Genomic DNA, 27,515 nt, shown 5'->3' on the forward strand with positions numbered 1-27,515 from the left:
ATGACAAAGTATTCCATTATAATCAATGAGAATATACAATAGTGTTTATCACTCAATTTTCCAAAGATCCAGATAACCCAAGCTCAATAGGAAGAGAAAACCGATAATACAAAGAAAAAAATAATTTGAGAGAATTTTCTTCTCTCCGGCCGAATGGCTTTTTGCTGTTGTCTCTCCCACTTCAATATTCAGCGGCTGCCATGCTTCTCCATTTATTGAGAAGCCAACTGGTGAAGGCCAGCTACTCAAGTCAGAAAGCCAGCCATTGTTGCATGCCTTTTGTCTCCACGTGCTGGTGTCAAACTCTAAAACAAACTTATTATTCCTCTGCAACTGCAGCTATCCCATCTCTCCCAAAGCTATTATTCCTCTGCAGCAATCCCACTTAGAATATGCTTTCGGTGCCAGTGGACAATTTGAGCCCCAAATCAACATACACCTAATTTGCTGAGGGAAACAGAGATTTGAATCTTAGCCAAGAATAAATACAAACAAAAAACACAGAAAAACAGAGCAAAAAGAGCAAAAGAGAGAGATGGAGAAGGGAGAGAGAGCCTACAAAGCTCACTGCTTGGTGTTACCCTATCCATCCCAAGGCCACATCAATCCCATGCTCCAATTCTCCAAGCTTTTAAATCACAAAGGAATCAAAATCACACTAGCCAATACCATCTTTGTCCACAACACCATTCAAAAAATTTCATCATCATCCTCATCATCCACTTCCATTGCATTTGAGACCATTTCTGATGGCTATGATGAAGGTGGGATTACTCAAGCAGAGAGCATAGAAGCCTATTTGGACCGGTTTCGAAAAATCGGGACGAAGACTCTGATTGAGCTTATTGACAGGCTCTCTGGCTCAGGGAACCCAGTTGATTGTATTGTCTACGATGCATTCATGCCTTGGCCTCTTGATGTAGCCAAAAAGTTTGGGATTGTTGGAGCAGTTTTCTTCACTCAGTCTTGTGCCGTTGACAACATATTCTACCATGTCCACCAAGGCCTGCTCAAACTTCCTCTGCCTCCTGACTCTGAGATTTTGCTTCCTGGATTGCCACCACTTCAACCTTCTGACATGCCTTCTTTCATCTATGTTTATGGATCATACCCTGCTTTCTTCACAATGGTTGTGGATGGTCAGTTCTCTAATGTTGACAAAGCTGATTGGGTTTTCTGCAACACATTTTACGAGCTGGAAGAAGAGGTAACTAGTTAAGCCTATCAACTGGGGTTGTTGCATGCTAATGAAATTGAAGTGATTTGATTTCATGGTTTAATTTTCTCTTCCAAATACATTGCTGGATGGTAGAGAATACTAACCCTTTTTCTTAAATTCAAATCCAAGTTTCGAAAAGTTAATGACTAGCTAGGAGCTTCTGATTCAATATGTAAGACATCAGATTGACTATTTTGATTAATTATTTCTTCATAGGTGGTGGATTGCATGGCAAAGCTTTGGCCATTGAGGACAATTGGACCAACAATCCCATCAATGTACTTGGATAAGCGGCGTGAAGACGACAGAGAATATGGTTTCAGCCTTTTTAACCCAAACAGTGATGCCTGCTTGACATGGCTAAATGCGAAGCCAAAAGGGTCTGTAGCTTATGTGTCTTTTGGAAGCTTAGCAGAACTTGGAGAAAATCAAATGGAGGAACTGGGTTGGGGCCTGAGGAACAGCAACAACTATTTCTTGTGGGTGGTTAGGGAAAAAGAAGCAGCCAAGCTGCCAAAAGGGTTTGTGGAGGAGACATCTGGGAAGGGTTTGGTGGTTTCATGGTCCCCTCAGTTGGATGTTTTGGCAAATGAGGCTGTTGGATGCTTTGTCACACATTGTGGTTGGAACTCAACTTTGGAGGCTCTGAGTTTAGGAGTTCCAATGGTGGCAGTGCCACAATGGACTGACCAAAGCACCAATGCCAGGTTCATCATGGATGTGTGGAAAATGGGGCTCAAAGCTCAAGCTGATGAGAAAGGGATCGTGAGACGAGAAGAAATAGCAAATTGTGTGAGAGAAATATTGGAAGGGGAGAGAGGGAAGGAGATTCGAAAGAACACTTCGAAGTGGAAAGAATTGGCCAAGAACGCAGTGGATGAAGGTGGAAGTTCTGATAAAAACATTGATGAGTTCATTGCAAAACTGGTTCAAAACTACTAGCTTTAGCTTTTTGTAGAGTTACCTCTGTGAAAAATAAAAGTGAGGCTATGTAATGTAAGGGATAATTATATTGCAGTTTATGAACTTGTCCAAAATAATTAGAACTTTCATTGTCTGACCAGAAGGATGTACAATCTTTTTAAGTGGGGACAGCAGCTAGGTCCACTGAAACCGACAAAAGGGAAACTAATAATTTTTGTTAGTTGATTGGTTGGTTTATTTATTGATCTTCAATTCTCACTAGCTAGATCCTCACATTTGGTAGGCTTCTGCACACCAAAATGGAGAAGAGAGAAAAAGCTCACTGTCTGGTCTTGTTCTATCCAAGCCAAGGCCACATTAATCCATTGCTCCAATTCTCCAAGCGTTTAGAGCACAAAGGACTCAAAGTCACATTTATCACTACCCGCTCTGTTCTCAAGGCCATGTATGGAGGAGGAGGAGGAGGACAATCACCATCATCATTCTCTTCCATTGCATTGGAGACCATTTCTGATGGCTATGATGAAGGAGGAGCTTCCCAAGCAGAGAGCATCGAGGCTTACTTGGACCGTTTTCGGGAAATAGGTTCACAGACTTTGGCTGAGCTCATTGAGGAAATTTCTGGCTCAGGCCACCCTGCTGATTGTCTAGTTTATGATTCATGTATGTCTTGGGCTCTTGATGTGGCCAAAAGGGTTGGGATTGCTGGGGCTGCTTTCTTCACCTTTTCTTGTGCTGTTACCAATATATACTCTCTTGTCCAAAATGGGCTGCTCAAAGTTCCTCTCAATCCAGGCTCTGAGATTTTGCTGCCAGGATTACCACCTCTTCAACCTTCAGACACCCCATCTTTCGTCTATGTTTCTGGATCGTACCCAGCTTTCTTTAAACTGATTCTGGACCAGTTCTCTAATCTTGACAAAGCTGATTGGGTCTTGTGCAACACATTTCATGAGCTGGAACAAGAGGTAAACAAAATTAGCGATAAGGAGGTATAAGTGTAGTAGGGTTGTGCATATGTAGTGATCAACATCATAAATTGAGGTGGTTTTCATGGTTTTCTGTTCCAATTGAATTCATTCCTCCGTCCACGAAATTAAATATCTCTCACTGTATGCATCACTAATCAAGGGCTATGACCAGCTTATGAATTTTTTTAAGTCTCTCACTTTGACCTTATGATTCAACTTCTCAGATAACACCTACTTTCTTTTGTTTTCTTTTTCTCATTTTATGCATAGGCGGTGGATTGGATGGCAAAATTTTGGCCATTGAGGACGATTGGACCAACCATACCATCTATGTACATGGATAAGCGTCATGAAGACAACTGGGAGTATGGTCTCAGCCTCTTAAAGCCAAACAGTGATGCTTGCATGAAATGGTTAAATGTGAAGCCAAAAGGGTCTGTAGCATACGTTTCGTTTGGCAGTGTGGCAGAAATTGGAGAAGAGCAAATGGAGGAACTGGGTTTGGGTTTAAGGAGAAGCAAAAGCTATTTCTTGTGGGTGGTTAGGGAAAAAGAAGCAGCCAAGCTGCCAAAAGGGTTTGTGGAGGAGACATCTGAGAAGGGCTTGGTGGTTTCATGGTGCCCTCAATTGGAAGTTTTGGCACATTAGGCGGTAGGATGCTTTGTCACACATTGTGGCTGGAACTCTACTTTGGAGGGCTTGAGTTTGGGAGTTCCAATGGTGGCAGTGCCACAATGGACTGACCAAAGCACCAATGCCAGGTTCATCATGGATGTTTGGAAAACAGGGCTTAAAGCTCAAGCTGACAAGAAAGGGATAGTGAGAGGAGAAGAAATAGCACATTGCCTGAGAGAAATATTGGATGGGGAGAGAGGAAAGGAGATTCGAAAGAACACTTCAAAGTGGAAAGCATTGGCCAAGAATGCAGTGGATGAAGGTGGAAGTTCTGATAAAAACATTGATGAGTTCATTGCAAAACTGGTTCAGAGTTAGGCTAGGCAAAGCTGCAAAATTGCCGAGTACAAGTCCTCATATTGAAAATAAAAGTGAGGCTATATAATGTAACAGACTTTGTGATTCTAATAAACGGTTCAAAAAGAAGAAATCTTCTGCAAACAATTTTGTTACCTTCTGCCTGTGCATATATATCACCTTTGCAATGACTCATGTTAAAGGTTTCTCAATCGCAAAAATTGCCTGAGAAGCTGTTAGATGAGAGGTCAAGGAACATAACGAAGGAAAGGATGTTTATTGATGATATCAGTAGGAACGTGTCTACTTAGCTTGTTGCCTGAAAGATATAGGACTGCTTGTGCAGTTAAGCTAAGCCCTGAGGAAACTGGCCTTTTATTCCCAAATCCGAAAGGCAGACTTTTCCTTCATGCTCGTTCCAACACTCGATTCCCAGAAAGTGACAGATAAAACCTTCATTAGTGTTGTTGCTGAAATCCCATGAAGAATTTAAGTAGCCTTACTACTCTCGACACCGAAGATAAAACTACAACAAAAAAGCAGTAACCAGAGGACACTGCCAGTAAAAATGCCAGCATCTTGTTTACTCAACAACATATGCATCAAGAAAGCCATCAAAATGGGCTTGAAAGAAAAGTGCTATTTAATTAATGAAAGCCAAATGAGCAGAGATAAATATATTATACTGAACCTAGAGAAGGGGTTAAACAATCAACGACGAATTATTTAATGTAGTTGGAAAGAAAAAGTTGAGAGATATATAAAAGACTCACACGGTCAACAACACATAAATTAAAAATGCAAGAGTGAAAGTGAACGTGAGGTAAGGAAATGAGCTCATTGAACAAGTTAATGAAATGGAAAGAAGGTTAAGAGAAATAGGAAGAGATAGGAAAGATTACAAGATATTTGTTGCAATGAGTCGTGAGAAGATCAGCCGTTATCTACATTTTTGGCAACAATTACAAGTCATATTAGGTAGATCACATTATTAGACCACATTGTAAATCACGTCTCTAATAGAGATGGAGCCCACTATTACAATGGATCTTACCTCTATTAGAAAGGTGGTTTATAAAATGGTCTACAGATGTGATCTCCCTAGCATTTTCTGTGATGACCCAAACCCAAAATTCCTAATTAATGAGAAAATTTATTATGAGAAAAGACAATTTTACCCTTGAAATATTTTATTAAGAAAAAGTTAAGTGCGTAGAGCACGGTGAAATGAGTTCATAGACACGTAGTAGGCCCGAATCGGAGTTGTAACGAGAGAGTTATGGTCAAAAGAAACTCAGTGGCACAATCGTAAATATTTCGAAAAGAGATTTTATAAAAATCAGATTTCTCTCTCTCTCTCTCTCTCTCTCTCTCTCTCTCTCTCTCTCTCTCTCTCTCTCTCGCGCGCCGTTCCCTACTCTCCTTCGCAACTCCAGCCACCGGCCACGGCTGTGGACAGGGCCGGTACCAAACTGACCGGGACGACGTCCTCTTCCAACCCCAGCCAGCTCCCGCCTCTAGCTGCCACGGTTTCACCGGAATTTGGAGAAGAAGCGGTCGACGTCGCCCGATCTTCATAGCCGCTGATCTCCCTCCTCCGGCCACCTTTTCAGTCGAGCCAGGTATGGATTTTGAACCACTCGAGCTGTTGTAGCTGCCTGTTAGGAAGGAATTAATCAGTTCTCAGTGTAGCTATTAGATTTTCGAACTTGAAGTTTCGGCCGATTTTCGGCCTCCGTGATCGGCCACTTTCGGTCAGTTTTTGGGGTAGGTCCAAGAACAAAAGTGGTTCCAAATATGGTGTTATACCTAGGGTAAGAGTTTGGAGCGGTGGTTTAGAGTTTTTCCGGAGAGGTGTAATCGCTTTGGACACCCATCGTTGCCGACGAGTGCGGCTGCGCATGGGCGAGGGTAGTGCAGAGACACTGTGTCTTGTTGCGATCCTTAGGTTGTATTGAGCGCGTAGGAATTCGCGGATCTCAATTTGGATACCGTTTATGACCCAAACCCAAAATTCCTAATTAATGAGTAATTTATTATGAGAAAAGACAATTTTACCCTTTGAATATTTTATTAAGGAAAAGTTGATTTTTTGACCGGAAAGGAATTTGACAATTCTACATGCACCGTTGCGTAGAGCACGGTGAAATGAGTTCATAGACATGTAGTGGGCGCGAATCGGAGTTGTAACGAGAGAGTTATGGTCAAAAGAAACTAAATGGCACAATCGTAAATATTTCGAAAAGGGATTTTATAAAAATCAGATTTCTCTCTCTCTCTCTCTCTCTCTCTCTCTCTCTCCCTCCCGCGACCTCTCTCTCTCGCGCCGTCCCCTTCTCTCCTTCGCAACTTCGGCCACCGGCCACGACTGTGGAAGGGGCCGGTACCAAACTAACCGAGACGACGTCCTCTTCCAACCCCAGCCAGCTCCCGCCTCCAGCCGCCGCAGTTTAGCCGGAATTTGGAGAAGAAGAGGCCGACATCGCTCGATCTTCACAGTGGCCGATCTCCCTCCTCCGGCCACTTTTTCAGTCGAGCCAGGTACGGATTTTGAACCTCTCGATCTGTTCTAGCTGCTTGTTGGGTAGGACTTAATCAGTTCTCAGTGTAGCTATTGGATTTTCGAACTTGAAGTTTCGGCCGATTTTCGGCCTCCGCGATTGGCCACTTCTGGTCAGTTTTTGGGGTAGGTCCAAGAACAAAAGTGGTTCCAAATATGGTGTTATACCTAGGGTAGGAGTTTGGAGCCGTGGTTTCGAGTTTCTCTAGCGAGGTGTAATCGCTTTGGACACCCATCGTTGCCGGCGCGTGCGGCGGCGTGTGGGCGAAGGTAGTGCAGAGACACTGTGTCTTGTTGCGATCCTTAGGTTGTCTTGAGCGCGTAGGAATTCACGGATCTCAATTTGGATACCGTTTGAGCCTCGAACGGATTTTCCATATCATGCGATTTCCGGATTCAATACTATTGAGCCGTTGGATCGTACTCAATTTCGGATATGTTATGCTAGATAATTCCAGGATCGTGCAGGATTCAACGGATTGTGAATCGGAGTCCCGGTTACTCCGAAATCGCGAACCCTAAGGTTAGGGTTTAGAAATTACGCGATTACACGATCGTGGTCAATCTGACCGTCCAATTCAGACCAGACTTGCAGGATCTGGTTACTTAAATGTGAGGAACCTATAGGAACTCTCAGATTGGTAATTGGAGGTCGTGGACTCCACGAGGTCCGTATTGACCAATATGGAAGTTTATCGCTTAGTGAAGTCTCGGGTCCTTTCAGACAGTTCTAAACATCAAAAATGCTTAAGTGGGCATAAGAATGACTTTAAGTTAGTGCACGCACTTCTAGGAGCCGGGGGTCAGGGTTTTTTATTAAATACTTATACTGAGCAGTTTATTTTATTAAATATTCATGGTGGTGTAACCAGGCACCCGGGGTCAGGTAGACCCGCAAGAGTGACCTTCAGGAGGTCTAGCTAGCTCGGAACAGGAGTGAGTGGACTTTTCTTCTATAAATAATTTTATACAAATGAATTTCATTATTTGATCTTAAATAAATTTTATTGAGTATGATTTTCCTAGCATGATTTGTTGAATTTGAATATCTTTTTTATATGCTGCTTAGTTGAATATGCTAAAGAGATATGGAAAGTAGAGATTGAGATTTATATCAGAATAATGGCAGCAGAGTTCCAGATTTAATAAAAATGCAGTTATTTATGAGAATTTTCAGAAATTTATATTTTCTCAGAAATTTTATATTTTTTTAAACCACCGTGGGTACCCAGTTACAGAAACAGGTTACTTTTAGTATATGTTGCCTTCGAATATGACGATGTCCACGGGCATCCAGTTTACCTTCAGTTTTGTCAGTGCACTTGACATTTGCCTCACGAGTTTCGGGGACGTCGGGACTGTGAGAGCCAGAATTACAGATCAGGCTGACTACGGTCCCCTGAATCCTGCCAGTTTGCGGCTCGGGTTGACTTTGTGTCACCGAGACCTGCCAGGGGAATTGACGGATACCAGGAATTGACAGAATTAAAAGGGTACACTTAGATGGTAGTTTTAAATTGATTACAGTGCTTTTATGCGAGTTTTATTGATCTTGATTATGATTGCATATACGTATAGAAATATGTGAATGCCTTGATTTTTTTTGTATGATTCAAATGCATATTAAATAATCAGTTTTACATAACTGTTGTTACAATGTGGGTTAGTATATTCTTATGCTATTTTATGAACCTTTATTTTTATTCACTCACATTTTTCAAATGTTTTGCGCCCCCAGGCTGTAGACGTGCACAGAAAATCCACCACCGGGCCATTTTTCCGTCTTCTACGCCTTTCCCTCGTTATAGAAGCTTTGTTTTGTAAAAGGATGGATTTATCTGTAAATTTTTAGTAATTGCTCTGATATTTGCCCTAGATTGAGAACTGGACTGTGAATTGTATATTTAAGTATACTGGCAATTTGTGGTGTAAATATGCATGCTTGTTTGACATGTGTAAATTTGAGATTGAACAAATTACAGGGGAGACTCTGCCGAATTTTCGGTAGGAGTCAAGTCTAAATTGAAATTAAGTTTGTAACTAGAGGGGCAAATAAGTCTTTTGTGCCCGACATTCGCCAAGTGTCGGATACGCACAGGATCCGACTCGAATTCCAAAGCGGAATTTGGATCGGGTCCTGTCATTTTCCATATTACCATGTAGGGTGGGCGTATTGTGTCACATCCCGGGATCAACTCCGCCGTTGCACGATATTGTCCGCTTTGGGCCCCCCTCTCTGCCCTCACGGTTTTGTTTCTGGGAACTCACGAGCAACTTCTCAGTGGGTCACCATCCTGGGATTGCTCTAGCCCCCAACTAGCTTAGCTTCGGAGTTCCTAAGACTCTGAAGCCAGTGAGCTCTCAAAAGGCCTCGTGCTAGATGGATGCGGGTGTGCACATATAAGGCACATCACCCCCTCTCCGTTGGTTGATGTGGGATCTTACAATCCACCCCCCTTAAGGGTCTGACGTCCTCGTCGGCACACTCTCACCACACGGCAGAGTGGCTCTGATACCAAATTGTCACATCCCGGGATCAACTCCGCCGTAGTACGATATTGTCTTCTTTGGGCCCCCCTCTCTGCCCTCACGATTTTGTTTCTGGGAACTCACGAGCAACTTCCCAGTAGGTCACCCATCTTGGGATTGCTCTAGCCCCTAACTCGCTTAACTTTGGAGTTCTTACGACTCCGAAGCCAATGAGCTCCCAAAAAGTATCGTGCTAAATAGATACGGGTGTGCACATATAAGGCACATCACCTTCTTTCCGTTAGTTGATGTGGGATCTTACATGTTGAGTCATTTGTGGGTGCGCAATTCTGCTGGAATTGGGTTGTTATCACTCATCAGGCCCATTTGGAGGCCATTCCTTTAGTCAAAAGCTAAGGGACGACTTGGACTGCTAACTATTGACTATCCAGAGTGCTTGACTACCCTCTGCTTCCATCTTCTTTTAAAACCTTTTTTAAGTTCCAGTTCTTGTGTTACAATTTAATTCATGTTTTGTCCTTTGGTAATTTGTCCAAAGCATCCGCAAGAGGAAGCTCGGACTAAGTCGACCCACAAAAATAATAAAAAATAAAAAATAAGTATTGGACACAACAATTTGTACTAATTAGAATTTGAGACATAGAGTATTAATTTCTATTTGGGTTTTAATACTTATGAATCAAATTTTATTTTGAATTTGGCATCAAATTTTGTTTTGAATTTGGCCAAAGAGGAGACTTAGATTCATTGAGTTTGTCTAAATTAGAAAAGTAAAATATTGTTTTACCTTTTTTGTTTAAAAGCCTGGCCAAAATTAGATCTTACAATTTCTTTCTCTCGACCAGGGCAGCCACATTCCCAATTTCACAAACATGGCACGATTTGCAAATATTGTGGTACTAAATTTTCATAAATAAATTATTATAGTGTTTTTAATTTTCTTTCATTACTTACTATATATTTTCTAAACTCATAGTGTTTGACAAGCTCGTTATATAATCAATTTAAATCACTCAAACCCACAATGCAATATATTTCCTTCTCATTTTTTGTAATAAAATCATAGAGAATTGATTAAATAAACATCCTCTAAAGTTTCAATAAAAATTTCCAAGTTTTCTCACAATTTTCATGATTTTTATACAATTTTTACCAATATCGATATTTTTCCGATATTTTCATCAAAATTTTCGTATTTTTAGACCATCGATATTTCCAAAACTCCCGATATTTTAGACTTTAGGCAAGACCAATCATGTGCATAATTTTCAAGGGGACAATTGTGCTATCATACCTTCTTTTCTTTTTTTGTTTTGGAAAGAGACTATTTCATTCAAGACCAACACAAACCAAAGATTACAGAACAAGATAAGATAAGACCCCAACAGTCAACTTGAATTAAAACCAATCAGTCAACTTGAACAAGGGTTGTGCGCTTTCATACTTTGTTTCACCACATATATGTGTGTTCGGATATACTGAGCGAAGTAAAACCAATCAGTCAACTTGAACAAGGGGGCCAAACGAGACATTTAAAGCCACACAAATGGTCTCCAATTTTGGCATATGCCAAGATTTTTGAGTAGAGACTGTCTCTACTAATAAATATTCATTTATATTATAATATGTGTACAAATGCATGAAAGTTCATTGGCTGGTTTATTTTGCTCTTCAATTTTCACTATAAATCTTGCAAATGTGGTTGGCTTCTGCACAACAAAATGGAGAAGACAGAAAAAGCCCACTGTCTGGTCCTCTTCTGTCCAATCCAAGGCCACATTAATCCCATGCTCCAATTCTCCAAGCGTTTAGAGTACAAAGGACTCAGGGTCACATTGATCACTACCCGCTCTGTTCACAAGGCCACGCATGAAGGAGGAGGAGAACAATCTACAACATCATTCTCTTCCATTGCATTGGAGACCATTTCTGATGGCTTTGATGGAGAAGGTGGGAGTGCCCAAGCAGAGAGCATCCAGGCCTACAGGGACCGTGTTCGGGAAATCGGCTCACAGACTTTGGCTGAGCTCATTGACAAGCTCTCTGCCTCAGGCCACCCTGCGGATTGTCTAGTTTATGATCCAGTTTTTCCTTGGGCTCTTGATGTGGCCAAAAGGGTTGGGATTGCTGCGGCTGCTTTCTTCACTGTATCTTGTGCTGTTACCAACATATACTCACTTGTCCATGATGGGCTGCTCAAACTTCCTCTCAATCCTGACTCTGAGATTTTGCTGCCTGGATTGCCACCTCTTCAACCTTCAGACACCCCATCTTTCATCTATGTTCCTGAATCTTACCCTGCTTTCCTTAAACTGTCTGTAGATCTGTTCTCTAATCTTTGCAAAGCTGATTGGGTCTTCTGCAACACATTTTATGAGCTGGAACAAGAGGTAAACAAAATTGACGAGGTGGTTTTCGGTTCCAAATTAATTCATTCTCTTGAAAGTTAACGCGCAAAACACTGCTAGAGTCACCAAATTTGTTCACCAAATTAATTATCTGTCACTACATGCATCACTACCCTACAAAATTAATGGCTATGACGATCTTATGATTTATGTGTGAAGTCTCCAAATATTAATGACTTCTTTGACCATAATTATGATTCAACTTGCTGTTTTATTTTTCTCTCCTTTTACGCATAGGTGATAGAATATTGGATGACAAAGTTTTCGACATTAAGGACGATTGGACCAACCATACCATCTATGTACCTGGATAAGCGTCATGAAGACAACAAGGAATATGGTCTCAGCCTCTTTAAGCTAAACAGTGATGCCTGCATGAAATGGTTAAATGCAAAGCCAAAAGGGTCTGTAGCATACATGTCGTTCGGCAGTATTGCAGAACAGGGAGAAGAGCAAATGAAGGAATTGGGTTTGGGTTTGAAGAGAAGCAAACGCTATTTCTTGTGGGTGGTGAGGACATCAGAATCAGTTAAGCTGCCAAAAGGGTTTGCAGAGGAGACATCTGAGAAGGGTTTGGTGGTTTCATGGTGCCCTCAATTGGAAGTTTTGGCACATGAGGCTGTAGGATGCTTTGTCACACACTGTGGTTGGAACTCTACATTGGAGGCCTTGAGTTTGGGAGTTCCAATGGTGGCAGTGCCACAATGGGCTGACCAGAGCACCAATGCCAAGTTCATCATGGATGTGTGGAAAATAGGGCTTAAAGCTCAAGCTGATGAGAAAGGGATAGTGAGAGGAGAAGAAATAGCAAATTGTGTGAGAGAAATATTGGATGGGGAGAGAGGGAAGGAGATTCGAAAGAACGCTTCGAATTGGAAAGCATTGGCCAAGAGTGCAGTGGATGAAGGTGGAAGTTCTGATAAAAACATTGATGAGTTCATTGCAAAACTGGTTCAGAATTAGAACTAGCTAGGCAAAGCTGTGGTGTATTTCTGAAAAAAAATTCCTTGTACAAGTCCTCTTGTCAAAAATGTTATTAGGGACTGATTAATAATTTCCATGACTAATCATTTTTAAACGTCAGAAATTCGTGTCTTCACTATTTTGATTTTATGAAATATGAAAAGTAAATTATAATGAATACGAAAACTTTATGATTAGAAAAGTTTAGGGACCCACAAAGACTAAATTATGTGCATAATTTTCAAGGGGACAATTGTGCTATCATACTTTGTTTCTCACCACACATACGTGTTGTTAACATATCAACCCCAGCCCATCCAAACCCAAGATAAACAACCTAGCTCACCCCATTTTGAGGAGTAATCTCTACAATATTCTAGAAGCACCACAAGTGTAAACAACGAAGTGATAATATCGGTTACCACTAAAAATATCTAGAATAAAGGATATATGTAGATTAGTCTAGGAGAACATAAAAGCCCAAGTTGAAGTGGAAAAGTACGTCAGCAGCAAAGCTTGGAGATTTGTCTGGAAGATAAACAATTTTGTGACCATATTCCTTGTTCTCAATCAAGAAGTGAAGACAGTGTCAATAAGAAGAGTGAGCAATAACCTATAGAGTCCTTGTGAGAAGTGTGAGTTTATCTCTAGAAGTGAGAAAGAGTGCTTGTATGAGTTGGTCTTTTCTTTGAGAGTTGTCTTGTCGTAATTTTTTATGAGTCTAATACAAGTCAATTGTTTACTTATTTTGTCTCTAATAAATCTATATTAGAGTTGCGTACTCTAATTTTCTCAACACGTGTTTGGTTATATTGAGCAAAGTAAAACCAATCAATCAACTTGAAAGAAGGGCTCTCCCCTTTTTAGACTTAATTTAGTTTCGTAAAATTTAAAAGGACAAAAGGCTGGCTAGGCGAAGCACTGGTGTATTTCTGAAAAATTGCCTAGCTATAGCACAAGTCCTCTGGTGGAAAATAAAACTGATAGGCTATGTAATGTAGTAGACTCAACTCAAATTGTGTAATTTGATGCATCTCTATAATTTATTTGTGCTTTTTTTTGCAATAGAATGCATGTTTTGTCCTTTGGGAGTTTGTCCAAAGTATCAGCAAGAGGAAAAAAAGCCGAGACGTCTATAAAAGTAAATAAAAATTTGAGCAAAGCAATTTTTGTCATGATTCATGTTAAGGAACACCCTCATGACCTCATTAGATACAAGGCCTTAAGTTAAGATCAACTTCGAATATAATACATGCAATTTTGTTTTCTTCATATGGATGTACACTATTTTGAATTATGAAATCTGAGAATTTAACCTTATGATTAGAAAAGTTTAGGGACATACGACAAGACAAAATCATGTGCATGTAATTTTCAAGGTGTTAGGTTAGGATTCTTAGAATTGACTTTTCTTACCAAATGTACACTTTCATGTAATTCCTCTTAGCTAATCTTTAGAAATTAGGCCTTTGGTATTTGCTACAAAGTTGAAGTATATTGAACAGCTTATGAGGTTACAAACCCAAAGTAATTTGTACAGTCATTTGTAATGAGCATCATTAGGAAAATCAACATATGTATCAAAACACTTTATCTAGATGACTTGTCATATATGTAGGCCAAATATTTCCAACACGGGATTTTTAATGAAGGCATGTGATAACTCATGGTAAAAGTTTCCCTTTCAAGTATCTAAATATTTGGGAGCATTTGAAAAAAAAAAAAACCTTCCTCATCAAGTTTCAATTTGGTAATGAGCAATACCCTTATGACCACGTTCCAAGGCCATAAGGTAAACTTCGAATACATGCAATTTTGCAAAATATTTTCTTCGATTCTTTCCCATGCACTATTCTGAATTATGAAATATGAAAAGCAAATTATAATACGAAACTTTTCTATTAAAAAAGTTTAGGGACGGACAAGACCAAATCATGTGCATAATTTTCAAGGGGACAATTGTTCTATCTTACTTTGTTTCACCACAAGTTCAGGAAGATTGCTAGTCAAGCTTAAGCACGTTCAGATAGTTACTTATTTTGTTGACTTAAAAAAGATAATTACTTATTTGGCATACCGTCCCTTGGTTGGAGATGCTCTAAGCCACTAAAACAAGTGGCCCACGCGAGAAATTTAAAACCCACACAAATGGACTCCAATTTTGGCATATACCAAGGTTTTTGATTGGGGACAGCGGCCTCTACTAATCTAGCAAATGTGGTTGGCTTCTTCACAACAAAATGGAGAAGAGAGAAAAAGCTCACTGCCTGGTTTTGTTCTATCCAATCCAAGGCCACATTAATCCGATGCTCCAATTCTCCAAGCGTTTACAGCACAAAGGAGTCAAAGTTACATTGGTCACTACCCAGTCTGTTCACAAGGCCATGCATGGAGATGGAGGTGGAAAATCACCATCATCATTTTCTTCCATTGCATTGGAGACCATTTCTGATGGGTTTGATGGAGAAGGTGGGAGTTCCCAAGCAGAGAGCATCCAGGCCTACTGGGACCGTTTTCGGGAAATCGGCTCACAGACTTTGGCTGAGCTCATTGACAAGCTCTCTGCCTCAGGCCACCCTGCTGATTGTTTAGTTTATGATCAAATTTTGCCTTGGGCTCTTGATGTGGCCAAAAGGGTTGGGATTGCTGGGGCCGCTTTCTTCACTGTATCTTGTGCTGTTACCAACATATACTCTCTTGTCCATAATGGGCTGCTCAAACTTCCTCTCAATCCTGACTCTGAGATTTTGCTGCCTGGATTGCCACCTCTTCAACCTTCAGACACCCCATCTTTCGTCCATGCTCCTGAATCTTACCCTGCTTTCTTTAAACTGTCTATGGAGCAGTTCTCTAATCTTGACAAAGCTGATTGGGTCTTCTACAGCACATTTTATGAGCTGGAACAAGAGGTAATCAAAATTCATGGCATGGTTTTCGGTTCCAAATTAATTCATTCTCTTGAAAGTTAACGCGCAAAACACTGCTAGAGTCACCAAATTTGTTCACCAAATTAATTATCTGTCACTACATGCATCACTACCCTACAAAATTAATGGCTATGACGATCTTATGATTTATGTGTGAAGTCTCCAAATATTAATGACTTCTTTGACCATAATTATGATTCAACTTGCTGTTTTATTTTTCTCTCCTTTTACGCATAGGTGATAGAATATTGGATGACAAAGTTTTCGACATTAAGGACGATTGGACCAACCATACCATCTATGTACCTGGATAAGCGTCATGAAGACAACAAGGAATATGGTCTCAGCCTCTTTAAGCTAAACAGTGATGCCTGCATGAAATGGTTAAATGCAAAGCCAAAAGGGTCTGTAGCATACATGTCGTTCGGCAGTATTGCAGAACAGGGAGAAGAGCAAATGAAGGAATTGGGTTTGGGTTTGAAGAGAAGCAAACGCTATTTCTTGTGGGTGGTGAGGACATCAGAATCAGTTAAGCTGCCAAAAGGGTTTGCAGAGGAGACATCTGAGAAGGGTTTGGTGGTTTCATGGTGCCCTCAATTGGAAGTTTTGGCACATGAGGCTGTAGGATGCTTTGTCACACACTGTGGTTGGAACTCTACATTGGAGGCCTTGAGTTTGGGAGTTCCAATGGTGGCAGTGCCACAATGGGCTGACCAGAGCACCAATGCCAAGTTCATCATGGATGTGTGGAAAATAGGGCTTAAAGCTCAAGCTGATGAGAAAGGGATAGTGAGAGGAGAAGAAATAGCAAATTGTGTGAGAGAAATATTGGATGGGGAGAGAGGGAAGGAGATTCGAAAGAACGCTTCGAATTGGAAAGCATTGGCCAAGAGTGCAGTGGATGAAGGTGGAAGTTCTGATAAAAACATTGATGAGTTCATTGCAAAACTGGTTCAGAATTAGAACTAGCTAGGCAAAGCTGTGGTGTATTTCTGAAAAAAATTCCTTGTCCAAGTCCTCTTGTGGAAAATGTTGTTAGGGACTCATTAATAATTTCCTTGACTAATAATTTTTAAAAGTCAGAAATTCGTTTCTTCACTATTAAAATAATTTTCGTGTCTTCACCATTAAAAAAATTATACATAATATACTTTAAATTATACAAACAAAACACTCATTTATAGACGCCGCCATTGTCCAAGTCCCACCTGACTTGGCTGCTAAAATATGAATATGGTTTGAATACTTTAGGTTAATTGTATTCTTTTTCGTAAGAATGTATATATAGGAGTTTACATGCAATGCTTTATAAGGAAATAGATACGGGAATTAGATAAGAGAATATCTCCTAATTATACAAGGATTGTCAACTATATGAAAAAAGAAAATAAATCTCCTTGATTTGTTAGGTTAACTCACGTCAAGATTTATTTATTTAGAATTTTCCAAGCCACTAGTTTACAAGATTTATTTAGGATTTTCCAAGATTGCCTACAGCAATTATGTCTTGAAAGCTTGAGCTTGCCTACTTTGTCGAAGTTGGTGTACATCTCTCGAGTTCCCTACATTTCTCTAGATTTTTCTAAATACAAATGACTCAAATGAGCATTAACTTCTAACAAAAAAAAAAAAAAAAAAAAAAAGCAAGCGCAATTTATACACGAGGATTTTCAAGCGTACAATTAGTGAATCAGTCAACTTGAAAGAAGCACTACATATAATTTAAGACAGGTAAATGAGTTCAGAAAAGCAAACAAGAGCACAACTGTTACTGGCTAGGGCTGAGTTCAACTTTTAAATCTTCGCGCGAACACCACCAAATAACGGACACTAGGAGCTCTTGGAAGGAAAAAACAAAAAGAAAAAGGAAAACCAAAACCAAAACCAGCTGCTGCTGCTATAGCTACATTGTTTGAGTTCAAAACCTTAACAATGCTAGATTTCTTTGCAGGTGACCCGCACACCTCCAGAGGCTTCCCACAAAGTCCAGGATTGTTTGCGTAAGAGTCCACTTTAATTGATGTATTATTAAAGTTTGGGACTTGGCCAGACAGCTGATTGTTGGCCACACTAAATGTTTTAATCCTACTAAGCTGGCCAAGTTCTGGAGGAATGATACCCGAGAACTTGTTGTTGTCAAGCTTCAGCACATTCAGAAGGCTGCAATTGGAAAGCTGCAATGGGATTTGCCCTGTGAAGCTGTTAGATGAGAGATCAAGGGACGTAATGAACTTAATGATTTCATAGATATCAGTAGGAAGAGGTCCATTGAGCTGGTTGCTTGAAAGATCTAACCCTGTTAGGCTTGTGCAATTTGCTACGCCTTGAGGAAACGAGCCCTTCAGTCCCAAATCCGAAAGCTTGATGTTTAAAACTTTACTCTCTTGAGGGTGCCAACACTCGACCCCAAGAAAGTTGCAGATGAAGCCTTCAGTGTTGTTGTTGAAATCCCATGAAGAGTTTAAGTACCCCAAAGTGTCCTCAAGTGATGCTTTTATACTTTTCAAGCAGTTGATATCACTCTCAACACCAAAGCTGAAACCACAACTAAGCAGCAACCAGAGGACACTGCCAATAAAAATGCCAGCATCTTGTTTTCTCAACAACATATGCATCAAGAAAGCCATCAAAATGGGATAATGGGCTAAAAGAAAAGAAAAAAAAGTGCTATTTAGTTCATGAAGCCAAAGATCAGAGCTAAAGATAGTAGTGAAGACCTGAAATTCCCTGGCTTCTTATAACCAGTGGACATGAAAGAACCCTGATAAGGGTTTGAACAATCAACGGCACAAATTAATGAAAAGGCTCCCACGCGGTCAGCATATGCATTAAAAATCAAGAGTGGTTTATACGTCCAATGGTATATCCTGGCTCTGTTTGAAGGGTTTATGAAAGTGAGGGAAGGAGACGGGCACATCTGGCGATTTGGAGGCCACTCCTTTCGTCGAAAGCTTAGGGACGACTTGGACTGTTGACTATTGACTACCCACATTGTTCGTCTGCCCTCTATTTCCTTTTCTTTTCTTCTTTGCCTACCTTCATGAGATGACTCTGTCTCATCTTAGAATTTTACTTGCTCAAACATGGAAAAAAAGAGAGGATAAAATACAACTCAAACTACTAAAAAATCGACAATTATAAATGAAGAAGAAAAAGAAACCCAATTAAGCATAAGGGGTGCCACCATAAGAAATTAAAGGGCGCAGCGCAACTACACAAACTAATTAAAAGACTCCCACCACGGTCAACACATGCATTAAAAAAGCCTGCGTCCCTTTGGAGGGTTTATGAAAGTGGGGGAAGGACGTGAGCCTCATCTATTTGGAGGCCACCCCTTTTGTCAAAAGCTTGGGTATATCTGCTTATATTTTCTATTGAAAAACTTGATTATGTATGGTTAAGTGATATATATTATAAAATTGATAGAACATTTAAACAAATAATTTAATTGAAGGACCAAAATGTAAAACGAGTACAAATTTGAAGAACATTTGAATAAATAATATATATATACACACATTGAGCTATTGAGCTATTGGAGTTTTATCTCAAAAGAAAGGGCAAAACCAACACCAAAACCAGCTGCTGCCACAATAACAACACCATTCCTGGACCTGAAGAAGTTGACTTGCAAGGCTCCAATTGAATCAGCACCAAAGACTAACTGTGGGACCGGCCCAGACAGAAGATTTGCGCCACACTGAATATCTCAAGCCTAGGAAGCAGCCCAAGCAGTGGAGGAATGTGATGTGACCAGAAAACTCATTGTTATCAAGCTTGAGCATACTGAGCCACACACAGCTGGAAAGGTCTGGGATTTTCCTCGAAATATATTTCAACAAAAAGAAGAAAAAAAATACCTTGTATATATGTATTAATTATTCCCAACGGCAATTTGCTAAGAACTTAATTAATTTTTATGATGACATTTATAAATATATAAACCACCATTTAATACACTTCATCTATAAACCTCTAGGGGATTTGATGACGTTAGAGTTAGAGTACCAAGCTGGTGGAATTCATCTTAAAATAAAAAAATAAAAAGAGAAAACAAAACCAATAACAAAACCAGCTGCTGCCACCATAATATTTCCGTCATTGGACATGAAAACCCTAACCACACTCTTGGACTTCTTTTGGCAAGACTTGAGCGGGTGGCCACAGAGTTCGGGATTGTTTGCATAACTATCCGCTGTAATTGATGTAGTATTGAATGATGGGACTTCGCCAGACAGAGCATTGTTGGCCACACTAAAAGTTTTAAGCCTCGTTAGCTGGTTAGCTTCTGCCGGAATGTTACCCGATAGGTGGTTGTTATCAAGCTTGAGCACATTCATATATGTACAGTTGAAAAGCTTTAGCGGGGTCAGCCCTGAGAAGCTGTTGGAAGAGAGATCAAGAGACGTAACAAACGAAAGAAATTCATCGATATCATTAGGAAGATGTCCACTGAGCATGTTGCTTGAAAGATCTAAACCTGTTAAGCTTGTACAATTTTCTACGCCCCGAGGGAACTGACCTTTTAGTCCCAGGTCCGAAAGCTTGATGTTCAGAACCTTGCTCTCGTGAGGGTGCCAACACTCGATCCCAAGAAAGTTGCAGATGAAGCCTTCAGTGTTGTTGCTGAAATCCCATGAAGAGTTTAAGTACCCCAAAGTGTCCTCAAGTGATGCTTTTATACTTTTCAAGCAGTTGATGTCGCTCTCAACACCAAAGCTGAAGCTACAATTACTAAGCAGCAACAACAAGAGGACACTGCCAATATAAATGTCTAGATGTTGTTTGCTCAGCAGCACATGCCCTAACAAAGCCATCAAATAAAATGGCTTTAAAAAGTTGTTACCCTATTCAAGCAAAAATGATTTCAGAGCTAGAGATATATTACTGAAATGAACCAGAAATTCTTTAGCATTTTAATGACACTAGAGATCAAAGAACCCAGAGAAGGGGTTCAATTTCAACACTGCGACTGGAAAAAGAAAAAAAAAATGTTCAACGAGAAAAGGGCCCTCTTTAGTCTTTCCACAGAGAGAGATGAAAGACTTTGACATTCAACATGTATATGACATGCAATTACGCAAGAGTGAATTATACGTTTAAAAAAATTTCCTGTCTTTTTTTCCTCTTTCGGTAAACAAATTCGATTGGTTTGATGAAAGTGAGAGAAGGAGAAGCTCATTAATGGGGTCATTTGAAGGAGAGAAGCAGGTGCTAATCCCACATAATCACGATATACGATATATGATAATTTTTCTATTACTGTGATTGAGTGAGATAACAAAACAGTAATATTCTCATTTATCACTAAATTTAACAATAGCAACATCATTCTCGGACTTGAAGATGACTTGCACGGCTCCAGTGGGCCCCTACAGAGTCCGAAATTGATCACATTAACTCTGCGCTCCAAATGAAGCAGACCCATAAACGAACTGTGGCACCGGCCCAGACAGAAGATTGTGGGCCACACTGAGTTTCTTAAGCTTAGGAAGCAGCCCAAGTTAAATGCATTGTCATCAAGGTTGAGCAGATTGAGCCACACAGAGTTGAGACGGTCTGGGATTTTGGCCCGAGAAGGTGTTGTTTGAGAAGTCAAGATTTGCGATGTACGGAATGGTGTGACAGATGTCGGCAGGAAGAGGTCGCTGGAGATGGTTGCTCGAAAGATGCGTGACGCATGTGCAGTTTGCTAAGTACTGAGAAATAAAAACAAGGCTTAATTACACCTGTGCAGTTTAACCGAAGTTTCAGGAGGTATTAATGTGATTAAGTTTAAAAATAATTGGTTCTTATTTACTATTTCTGATTATTTCTTTGTAGAGTAATTATGCAATGGATGATTAATTAAAATAATAAATTTGGCTTACACCTTTCAAATTCAACTTACCTTACCTGCAACCCTTCACTTTTTATTCTTATAAATAATACCCAATTTTTATAAGTAAAAACCCATGACTATGATCCAACTCATTAAGTTATCTTATTAAGCTCAATTTTTGATTTATTATAATTTTTTGATTGCCAAAATACCCCTATTTATATTTCAACGTGTAATGGGGTGGTGTTTTAATTTTTGGTTCCCCAATTTATTGTGGTGATTCCCTCTAAAAATTTTGTCTGCAATTCATTATCCGCTTTATTATTAAAATTCATCAATACAATCAACAATGTGTTGGCCGAAAAAGGCAATTTTCCTTATTGCCTTTTTGAAATTTTGTTCCATCTTTCCCCGATAATAATCTACCTATTTTAGAACTTGGATTTCATTTATTGTACCTAGTTTTTTCGGTGGATAATAATCTACCTATTATTTTTTTAAATAAATTATTGTGTATCTATATTTTCTATAAATTATTGTGTACCTATTTTTCTGTAAAAATCTACCTATTATTTTTTATAAATTATTGTGTATCTATATTTTCTATAACTTATTGTGTACCTATTTTTTTGTATAAAAAAATTTAGTAGAAAATATACCTATATTTTATTTAAATAATATACCTATATTTTTATATCTATATATTTTTCATAGATACATTATTGGATATGTAATTTACATATATATATATATATATATTTTTTGGTTTGCAATTTTAGGGGCTATATGTTAAGGGAATGGCAATTAAAAGAAATGGGGTGATTGATATGCTATTAATAGGAAGTATTAATTACAATTATGGAAGTTAATGAAATGCTTGAAATAAATTAAAAATAAAATATAAAGTTCGGTGGCAACGATGTAAAAACATAAGAATACTATGACCTCTTATATCCTACTGATCATTTAAGTTAGAAATTGGGTTTTACACATAAATTTATAGAGTGATGGGTATATGTCTAGGAAATAGAAAATGTGGGGGTCTATATTGGACAAGCCCTAATTAAAATGGCTAATGATTCTGTTATCTAAACATAGAATATTTCACTTTTGTTGTTGATTTTATACTTACATTGGTGTGTGTTTTAGACTAAAAACAATGCTAATTCATCCAACTTTGTATGTATTATTTGCAACGACAATCCCGCGGGTGTCTTTTTTAACTGTGTTCGAGTACATGACCAAATAAGGACACACGAGGCTGTTGGAGCTCATCTTAAAAGAAAAAAAAAGAAAAAGAGAAAACGAAACCAATACCAAAACCAGCTGCTGCCACCATAGTTACACCATTCGACTTGAACACCCTAACCACATTCAAGGACTTCTTTTGAGATATTGATGGGCAAGGCTTGAGGGGGTATCCACAAAGTCCAGGATTGTTTGCATAACTGTCCCTTCTAATTGAAGCAATATTCTCACCGAATGGTGGCACTTGGCCCGACAGAAGATTGTTGGCCACACTAAAAGTTCTAAGCCTAGTTAGCTGGTTAACTTCTGCCGGAATGTTACCCGAGAACTGGTTGTTATCAAGCTTGAGCACATTCATATAGCTGCAATTGGAAAATGTCGCGGGGATCAGCCCTGAGAAGCTGTTGGAAGAGAGATCAAGAGACGTAACCCACGTAAGAATTTTATCGATATCATGAGGAAGAGGTCCACTGAGCATGTTGCCTGAAAGATCTAAACCTGTTAAGCTTGTACAATTTTCTACGCCCCGAGGGAACTGACCTTTTAGTCCCAAGTCCGAAAGCTTGATGTTCAGAACCTTGCTCTCGTGAGGGTGCCAACACTCGATCCCGAGAAAGTTGCAGATGAAGCCTTCAGTGTTGTTGTTGAAATCCCATGAAGAGTTTAAGTAACCTAAAGTGTCCTCAAGTGATGCTTTTATACTTTTCAAGCAGTTGATATCGCTCTCAACGCCAAAGCTGAAGCTACAACTGAGCAGCAACAACCAGAGGGCACTGCTAACAAACATGTCTAGATTTCGTTTGCTCAACAACACAGGTATCAAGAAAGCCATCAAAATAACCTTAAAAGTTGGTACCTATTTAAGCAATGATGAATATCAGAATGCAATTGGAAAAAAGGTAAAAGTGCAATGAGAAAACGACCCTCTTTAGTCTTTCGACAAGAGATGAAAGACTTTTGAGTCAACACGTAAATGAAATGCAATTATACAGAAGTTTCCAGTAATTTTCTTCTTTAGTAAACCGAATCTGATTGGTTTGATGAAGGCGAGCGAAGGAGAAGCTCATTATGGGTTATTTGAAGCTCAGGGACGACTTGGGGGGTGGGTTGCTTGCTATACTCTTCAGAGTGCTTGACTGCCCTCTATCCTTTTTATTTTATTTTTATCTTTGAGTCGTTTTCAGAAGTGGCCATGAGCAGCACACTGTAACAACACTTGGGCAATGCTTTTGCTCTCTTTTCAACTTTTATTTACTTTTTCTAATCAAGTAAGGTTTGTTTCAAAAATTGCTGAAAAAGCAAAGGGTTTTCTCTGAAAAATGGTGCTGAGTTGACCTAGAAGAACAAGAGTTTGAACAGAGACGATAGATTCTATGGTGTCGTCGATTGCAGAGAAGCAGATAATGGGAGGCAGCGAGGATGACAAAAGATATGACAGGAAAAAAAAACAGAGAGAGAGAGAGTGAAGAATTGAATTCGTTGAAGCATTAGAATTTAAGCATGCACTACAACAATTGCAATTTAGCCATTTCCAGGAGCCGGTGGCATTCTTTATTTTATTTGCAGTTCCTCGAGCTAGTTTTATAATCATAATACAATTGTCTTGCCTATGGTCAAATAAGAAATCAAGGGCCATAATATACAGCACACATGCCCTACATTCTGTGTCTGTAGATTTTAATTGCAGATACTAAAATCTTGGTGTTGCAGTGCTACCAAGTACTTCAGTGTTTTTGTATAGGAAATAATACATCTATTAAACCAATACCAAATCAACTACAAAGAAACTGCGGGCATTTTACAAACTGAGTACCTTGTAAATCTAAAAAAAGTTGCTCTTATGAAGAACATTAAACAAGTTGGGCTATATGCGACTTAAAATACACATTCAAAGATTATAGAGGGCAATTTTACAACTGTATGTCGTAAAAAAGCAGATCCAATCAGTAGCTAAAGCATAAATCATATATGTAATAATAATGTTTATTACAGTACACAAAAACAGATAATTACAAAAGGGTACTGGCCATATATTAATATACTCTTCTTACCTTTTTCAGTTCATCTCTTTCATCTCTCGAGCAACAATAAGTTCCCCTCTGCCGTCACCATCACCGATGTCTGTAGGCATCATTATCTCATCGTCGACTGTGAAGTTATATTTCTCCCCAATGGCCCTTAGAAGCTGGTATACTTCAAACATAGTAGGCCTTTCCTTGGGAGTAAGCACCACACAATTACATGCAACTTTAAGAAACTGGAAAAGCTCCTCATTCACACCCTTCCCAACCAAAGATTTGTCGAGCGCATCCTGGAGTTGAGATTGGCTTGACAGCTGCATAATCCATTCCACCAAATTTCCTTTGAAGTCTTCAGGAGCTTTAGCAATATGGGTAGCTCTCTCACCAGTCACCAACTCAAGAAGAACAGTTCCAAAGCTGTAAACATCCCCCTTTGGAGTGGCAAGTAGAGTTCGTGCATACTCAGGAGCAACATAACCCAGATCCCCGAACTCCCCATTCACAAAAGTACTCAAATGCGTATCAATTGGATTCATGAGCCTAGCTAGGCCAAATTCAGATATTTTCGGCTCGAAATCTGCATCCAGTAAGATGCATTTGGAGCTTATGTTTCGGTGGATAATTCGAGGATTGCAGTTATGGTGGAGCCACGCTAATCCTCTGGCTGCCCCTATCCCAATTTTAAGCCTAGTTGGCCACTCCATAATCTTCGCACCATCAGCATCCATAGGATGTAGCTGATCGTGGAGGGTACCATTAGGCATGTACTTATACACTAAAAGCCTTTCCCTCTTCGCCACGCAAAATCCTAAAAGAGGAACCAAGTTACGGTGTTCTATATTCCCCAAAGTAGCCATCTCAGACAGAAACTCTTTCTCAGAGTGCTGAGATTCCTGCAGCCTCTTGACCATAAGTGGGGTGCCATCGTCGAGCACTGCCTTGTACATAGTTCCGGTTCTTCCTGACCCAATGATATTGTCTTTGTGGAAATTGTTGCTGGCCTTCATGAGATCACCCAGTTTCATTTTAGAAATTGACTTCTCAAACATGGAAACCTGGAGTAAACTAGCTTCATTACAATACAATACAGCTCAAACAACTAAAAATAGAAACATAACTTTCTGCATACTCAAAATGAACAAAGTATAGCAAGAAAGAAAGAGAGAGAGAGAGAGAGAACTAATCAGATTATCATTGTATGTAAATCGTTAATTTGTTTCTAAAAGAAATGTTCTGTATTAGCTTGCCTTGATGCCTTTAGTTTTCTTGAAACTCTTCGCCCATTTGTTCCCTTCCGGGTCCTCTTCCTTCTTCCTTGCAGACACTCTACGCATAAAGAAGAACAAGCCAATAACAACAATTAATGCTGCAAAAGTTGCACCACCAACACCAGCTCCCACAATAACTACACTGTTAGACTTCTTTGCAGCTGACCGGCACACCTCCAGAGGCTTCCCACAAAGTCCAGGATTGTTTGCATAAGAGTCCGCTGTAATTGATGTATTATTAAAGTTTGGGACTGGGCCAGACAGCTGATTGTTGGCCACACTAAATGTTTTAATCCTACTAAGCTGGCCAAGTTCTGGAGGAATGCTACCCGAGAACTTGTTGTTGTCAAGCTTAAGCACATTCAGATAGCTGCAATTGGAAAGCTTCATTGGGATTTGCCCTGTGAAGCTGTTAGATGAGAGATCAAGGGACGTAATGAACGTAATGATTTGATCGATATTAGTAGGAAGAAGTCCATTGAGCTGGTTGCTTGAAAGATCTAACCCTGTTAGGCTTGTGCAATTTGCTACGCCTCGAGGAAACGAGCCCTTCAGTCCCAAATCCGAAAGCTTGATGTTTAAAACTTTGCTCTCGTGAGGGTGCCAACACTCAATTCCCAGAAAATTACAGATGAAACCTTCAGTGTTGTTGTTGAAATCCCAGGAAGAGTTTAAGTAACCTAAAGTGTCCTGAAGTGATGCCTTTATACTTTTTAAGCAGTTGATATCACTCTCAACACCAAAGCTGAAACTACAACTAAGCAATAACCAGAGGACACCACCAATAAAAATGCCGGGATCTCGTCCATTCAACAACATATGCATTGAGAAAGCCATCAGAATCGCCTAAATAGCTACTTAGTGATATCAGAGATCAAGATACTGAACCCGCAAAACCCCAGCATTAGTCAACACCAAACCCTGAAACAAACTCAAAAGCAACAGAAAATGAACCCAATCAGACTACAAATACTGAAACCCACAAAAATCTAGCTTAGCTTTCAACAACACCGAATTTGGAAATAAATTTAAAAAACAAAACAACACATACAACAAAACCCAATTCATCACCACTGTCATCAAAAGATGCAAAAACAGGTTCAACAAGCAACAATTTGATTGATAAACCTGAAAATTCACAAACTACAGACTAAATCATAGACAAAGCTAGTTAAAAAACCTTACTTGATCCAACTGAGTTGACCCAAGCCTACCTAAACATAAGCATATATATTCACAAAAATCCAGCTAAAAGCTGAAGGCTTTGAGAAAATTTTTGAAGAACCCACCTGAGATAGTTCACTAGCGCAAACACAGAAAATTCACAGAGCGCAAAGAAGGCTTCTTGAATCAACAACAGCAGAGCTTCCCCTCTTTCCACAAAGACAAGACTTCATGGGTCAGCAAATAAGCAACGGCAGATACGATTTACATACAGATATATTCATCCAATAACTACAAAGCGAGAATTTATATATATTTTTTGGAAAAACTGGACACGGGTGTGTGTGAACGGAGATGCTTTTGCAGGACAGCCTTGGGTGGGTTTTGGGAAAAGTGAGGAAATGAGAGGCTCGACGGGTCAAAGAAGGCCGGCCATTTTTGTCAAACTTAGCGACGACTTGGGACTGCTAGAGCTCCTCAGAGTGCTTGACTCGCTTTTTCTTTCATTTCCAAAAAATAATACCTAAATTTATTTATTTATTTATGTACTGTTAGAAGA

The 27,515-nt window shown here is 39.6% G+C and overlaps 8 protein-coding genes across 8 annotated transcripts; 4 read left to right on the top strand and 4 right to left on the bottom strand.

Moving 5' to 3' along the window:
* Nucleotides 1-407: 407 nt before the first annotated feature.
* On the top strand, nucleotides 408-2,271 carry LOC117637439 (UDP-glycosyltransferase 74G1-like). Its single transcript, XM_034372324.1, has 2 exons — nucleotides 408-1,207; nucleotides 1,436-2,271. Exons 1-2 carry the CDS (start codon nucleotides 536-538, stop codon nucleotides 2,159-2,161), a joined length of 1,398 nt encoding a protein of 465 aa, XP_034228215.1. The 5' UTR covers nucleotides 408-535; the 3' UTR covers nucleotides 2,162-2,271.
* Nucleotides 2,272-2,418: 147 nt separating this feature from the next.
* Nucleotides 2,419-4,261, top strand: LOC117637500 (UDP-glycosyltransferase 74E2-like). Its single transcript, XM_034372404.1, has 2 exons — nucleotides 2,419-3,111; nucleotides 3,385-4,261. Exons 1-2 carry the CDS (start codon nucleotides 2,443-2,445, stop codon nucleotides 3,760-3,762), a joined length of 1,047 nt encoding a protein of 348 aa, XP_034228295.1. The 5' UTR covers nucleotides 2,419-2,442; the 3' UTR covers nucleotides 3,763-4,261.
* Nucleotides 4,262-10,796: 6,535 nt separating this feature from the next.
* LOC117637501 (UDP-glycosyltransferase 74E2-like) lies at nucleotides 10,797-12,622 on the top strand. Its single transcript, XM_034372405.1, has 2 exons — nucleotides 10,797-11,526; nucleotides 11,782-12,622. Exons 1-2 carry the CDS (start codon nucleotides 10,858-10,860, stop codon nucleotides 12,505-12,507), a joined length of 1,395 nt encoding a protein of 464 aa, XP_034228296.1. The 5' UTR covers nucleotides 10,797-10,857; the 3' UTR covers nucleotides 12,508-12,622.
* A 2,117-nt stretch (nucleotides 12,623-14,739) lies between these two features.
* Nucleotides 14,740-16,487, top strand: LOC117637502 (UDP-glycosyltransferase 74E2-like). Its single transcript, XM_034372406.1, has 2 exons — nucleotides 14,740-15,416; nucleotides 15,672-16,487. The coding sequence occupies exons 1-2, from the start codon at nucleotides 14,748-14,750 to the stop codon at nucleotides 16,395-16,397; spliced, it is 1,395 nt and encodes a 464-aa protein (XP_034228297.1). The 5' UTR covers nucleotides 14,740-14,747; the 3' UTR covers nucleotides 16,398-16,487.
* Nucleotides 16,488-17,128: 641 nt separating this feature from the next.
* Nucleotides 17,129-18,061, bottom strand: LOC117638608 (probably inactive leucine-rich repeat receptor-like protein kinase At5g48380). The gene is made up of 2 exons (XM_034373707.1): nucleotides 17,320-18,061; nucleotides 17,129-17,145 (listed from the first exon to the last, which is right to left on the bottom strand). Exons 1-2 carry the CDS (start codon nucleotides 18,059-18,061, stop codon nucleotides 17,129-17,131), a joined length of 759 nt encoding a protein of 252 aa, XP_034229598.1.
* Nucleotides 18,062-19,395: 1,334 nt separating this feature from the next.
* LOC117638609 (probably inactive leucine-rich repeat receptor-like protein kinase At5g48380) lies at nucleotides 19,396-20,685 on the bottom strand. The gene is made up of 2 exons (XM_034373708.1): nucleotides 19,507-20,685; nucleotides 19,396-19,460 (listed from the first exon to the last, which is right to left on the bottom strand). The coding sequence occupies exons 1-2, from the start codon at nucleotides 20,249-20,251 to the stop codon at nucleotides 19,396-19,398; spliced, it is 810 nt and encodes a 269-aa protein (XP_034229599.1). The 5' UTR covers nucleotides 20,252-20,685.
* Nucleotides 20,686-22,432: 1,747 nt separating this feature from the next.
* On the bottom strand, nucleotides 22,433-23,457 carry LOC117637910 (probably inactive leucine-rich repeat receptor-like protein kinase At5g48380). Its single transcript, XM_034372960.1, has one exon. The coding sequence runs from the start codon at nucleotides 23,333-23,335 to the stop codon at nucleotides 22,532-22,534; it is 804 nt and encodes a 267-aa protein (XP_034228851.1). The 5' UTR covers nucleotides 23,336-23,457; the 3' UTR covers nucleotides 22,433-22,531.
* An 802-nt stretch (nucleotides 23,458-24,259) lies between these two features.
* Nucleotides 24,260-27,495, bottom strand: LOC117636990 (probably inactive leucine-rich repeat receptor-like protein kinase At5g48380). The gene is made up of 3 exons (XM_034371717.1): nucleotides 27,082-27,495; nucleotides 25,772-26,713; nucleotides 24,260-25,579 (listed from the first exon to the last, which is right to left on the bottom strand). The coding sequence occupies exons 2-3, from the start codon at nucleotides 26,627-26,629 to the stop codon at nucleotides 24,560-24,562; spliced, it is 1,878 nt and encodes a 625-aa protein (XP_034227608.1). The 5' UTR covers nucleotides 26,630-26,713; nucleotides 27,082-27,495; the 3' UTR covers nucleotides 24,260-24,559.
* Nucleotides 27,496-27,515: the final 20 nt, after the last annotated feature.

The sequence above is a fragment of the Prunus dulcis genome, chromosome 8 (genome assembly GCF_902201215.1).
Source record: "Prunus dulcis chromosome 8, ALMONDv2, whole genome shotgun sequence".
Classification (NCBI taxonomy): domain Eukaryota; kingdom Viridiplantae; phylum Streptophyta; class Magnoliopsida; order Rosales; family Rosaceae; genus Prunus; species Prunus dulcis.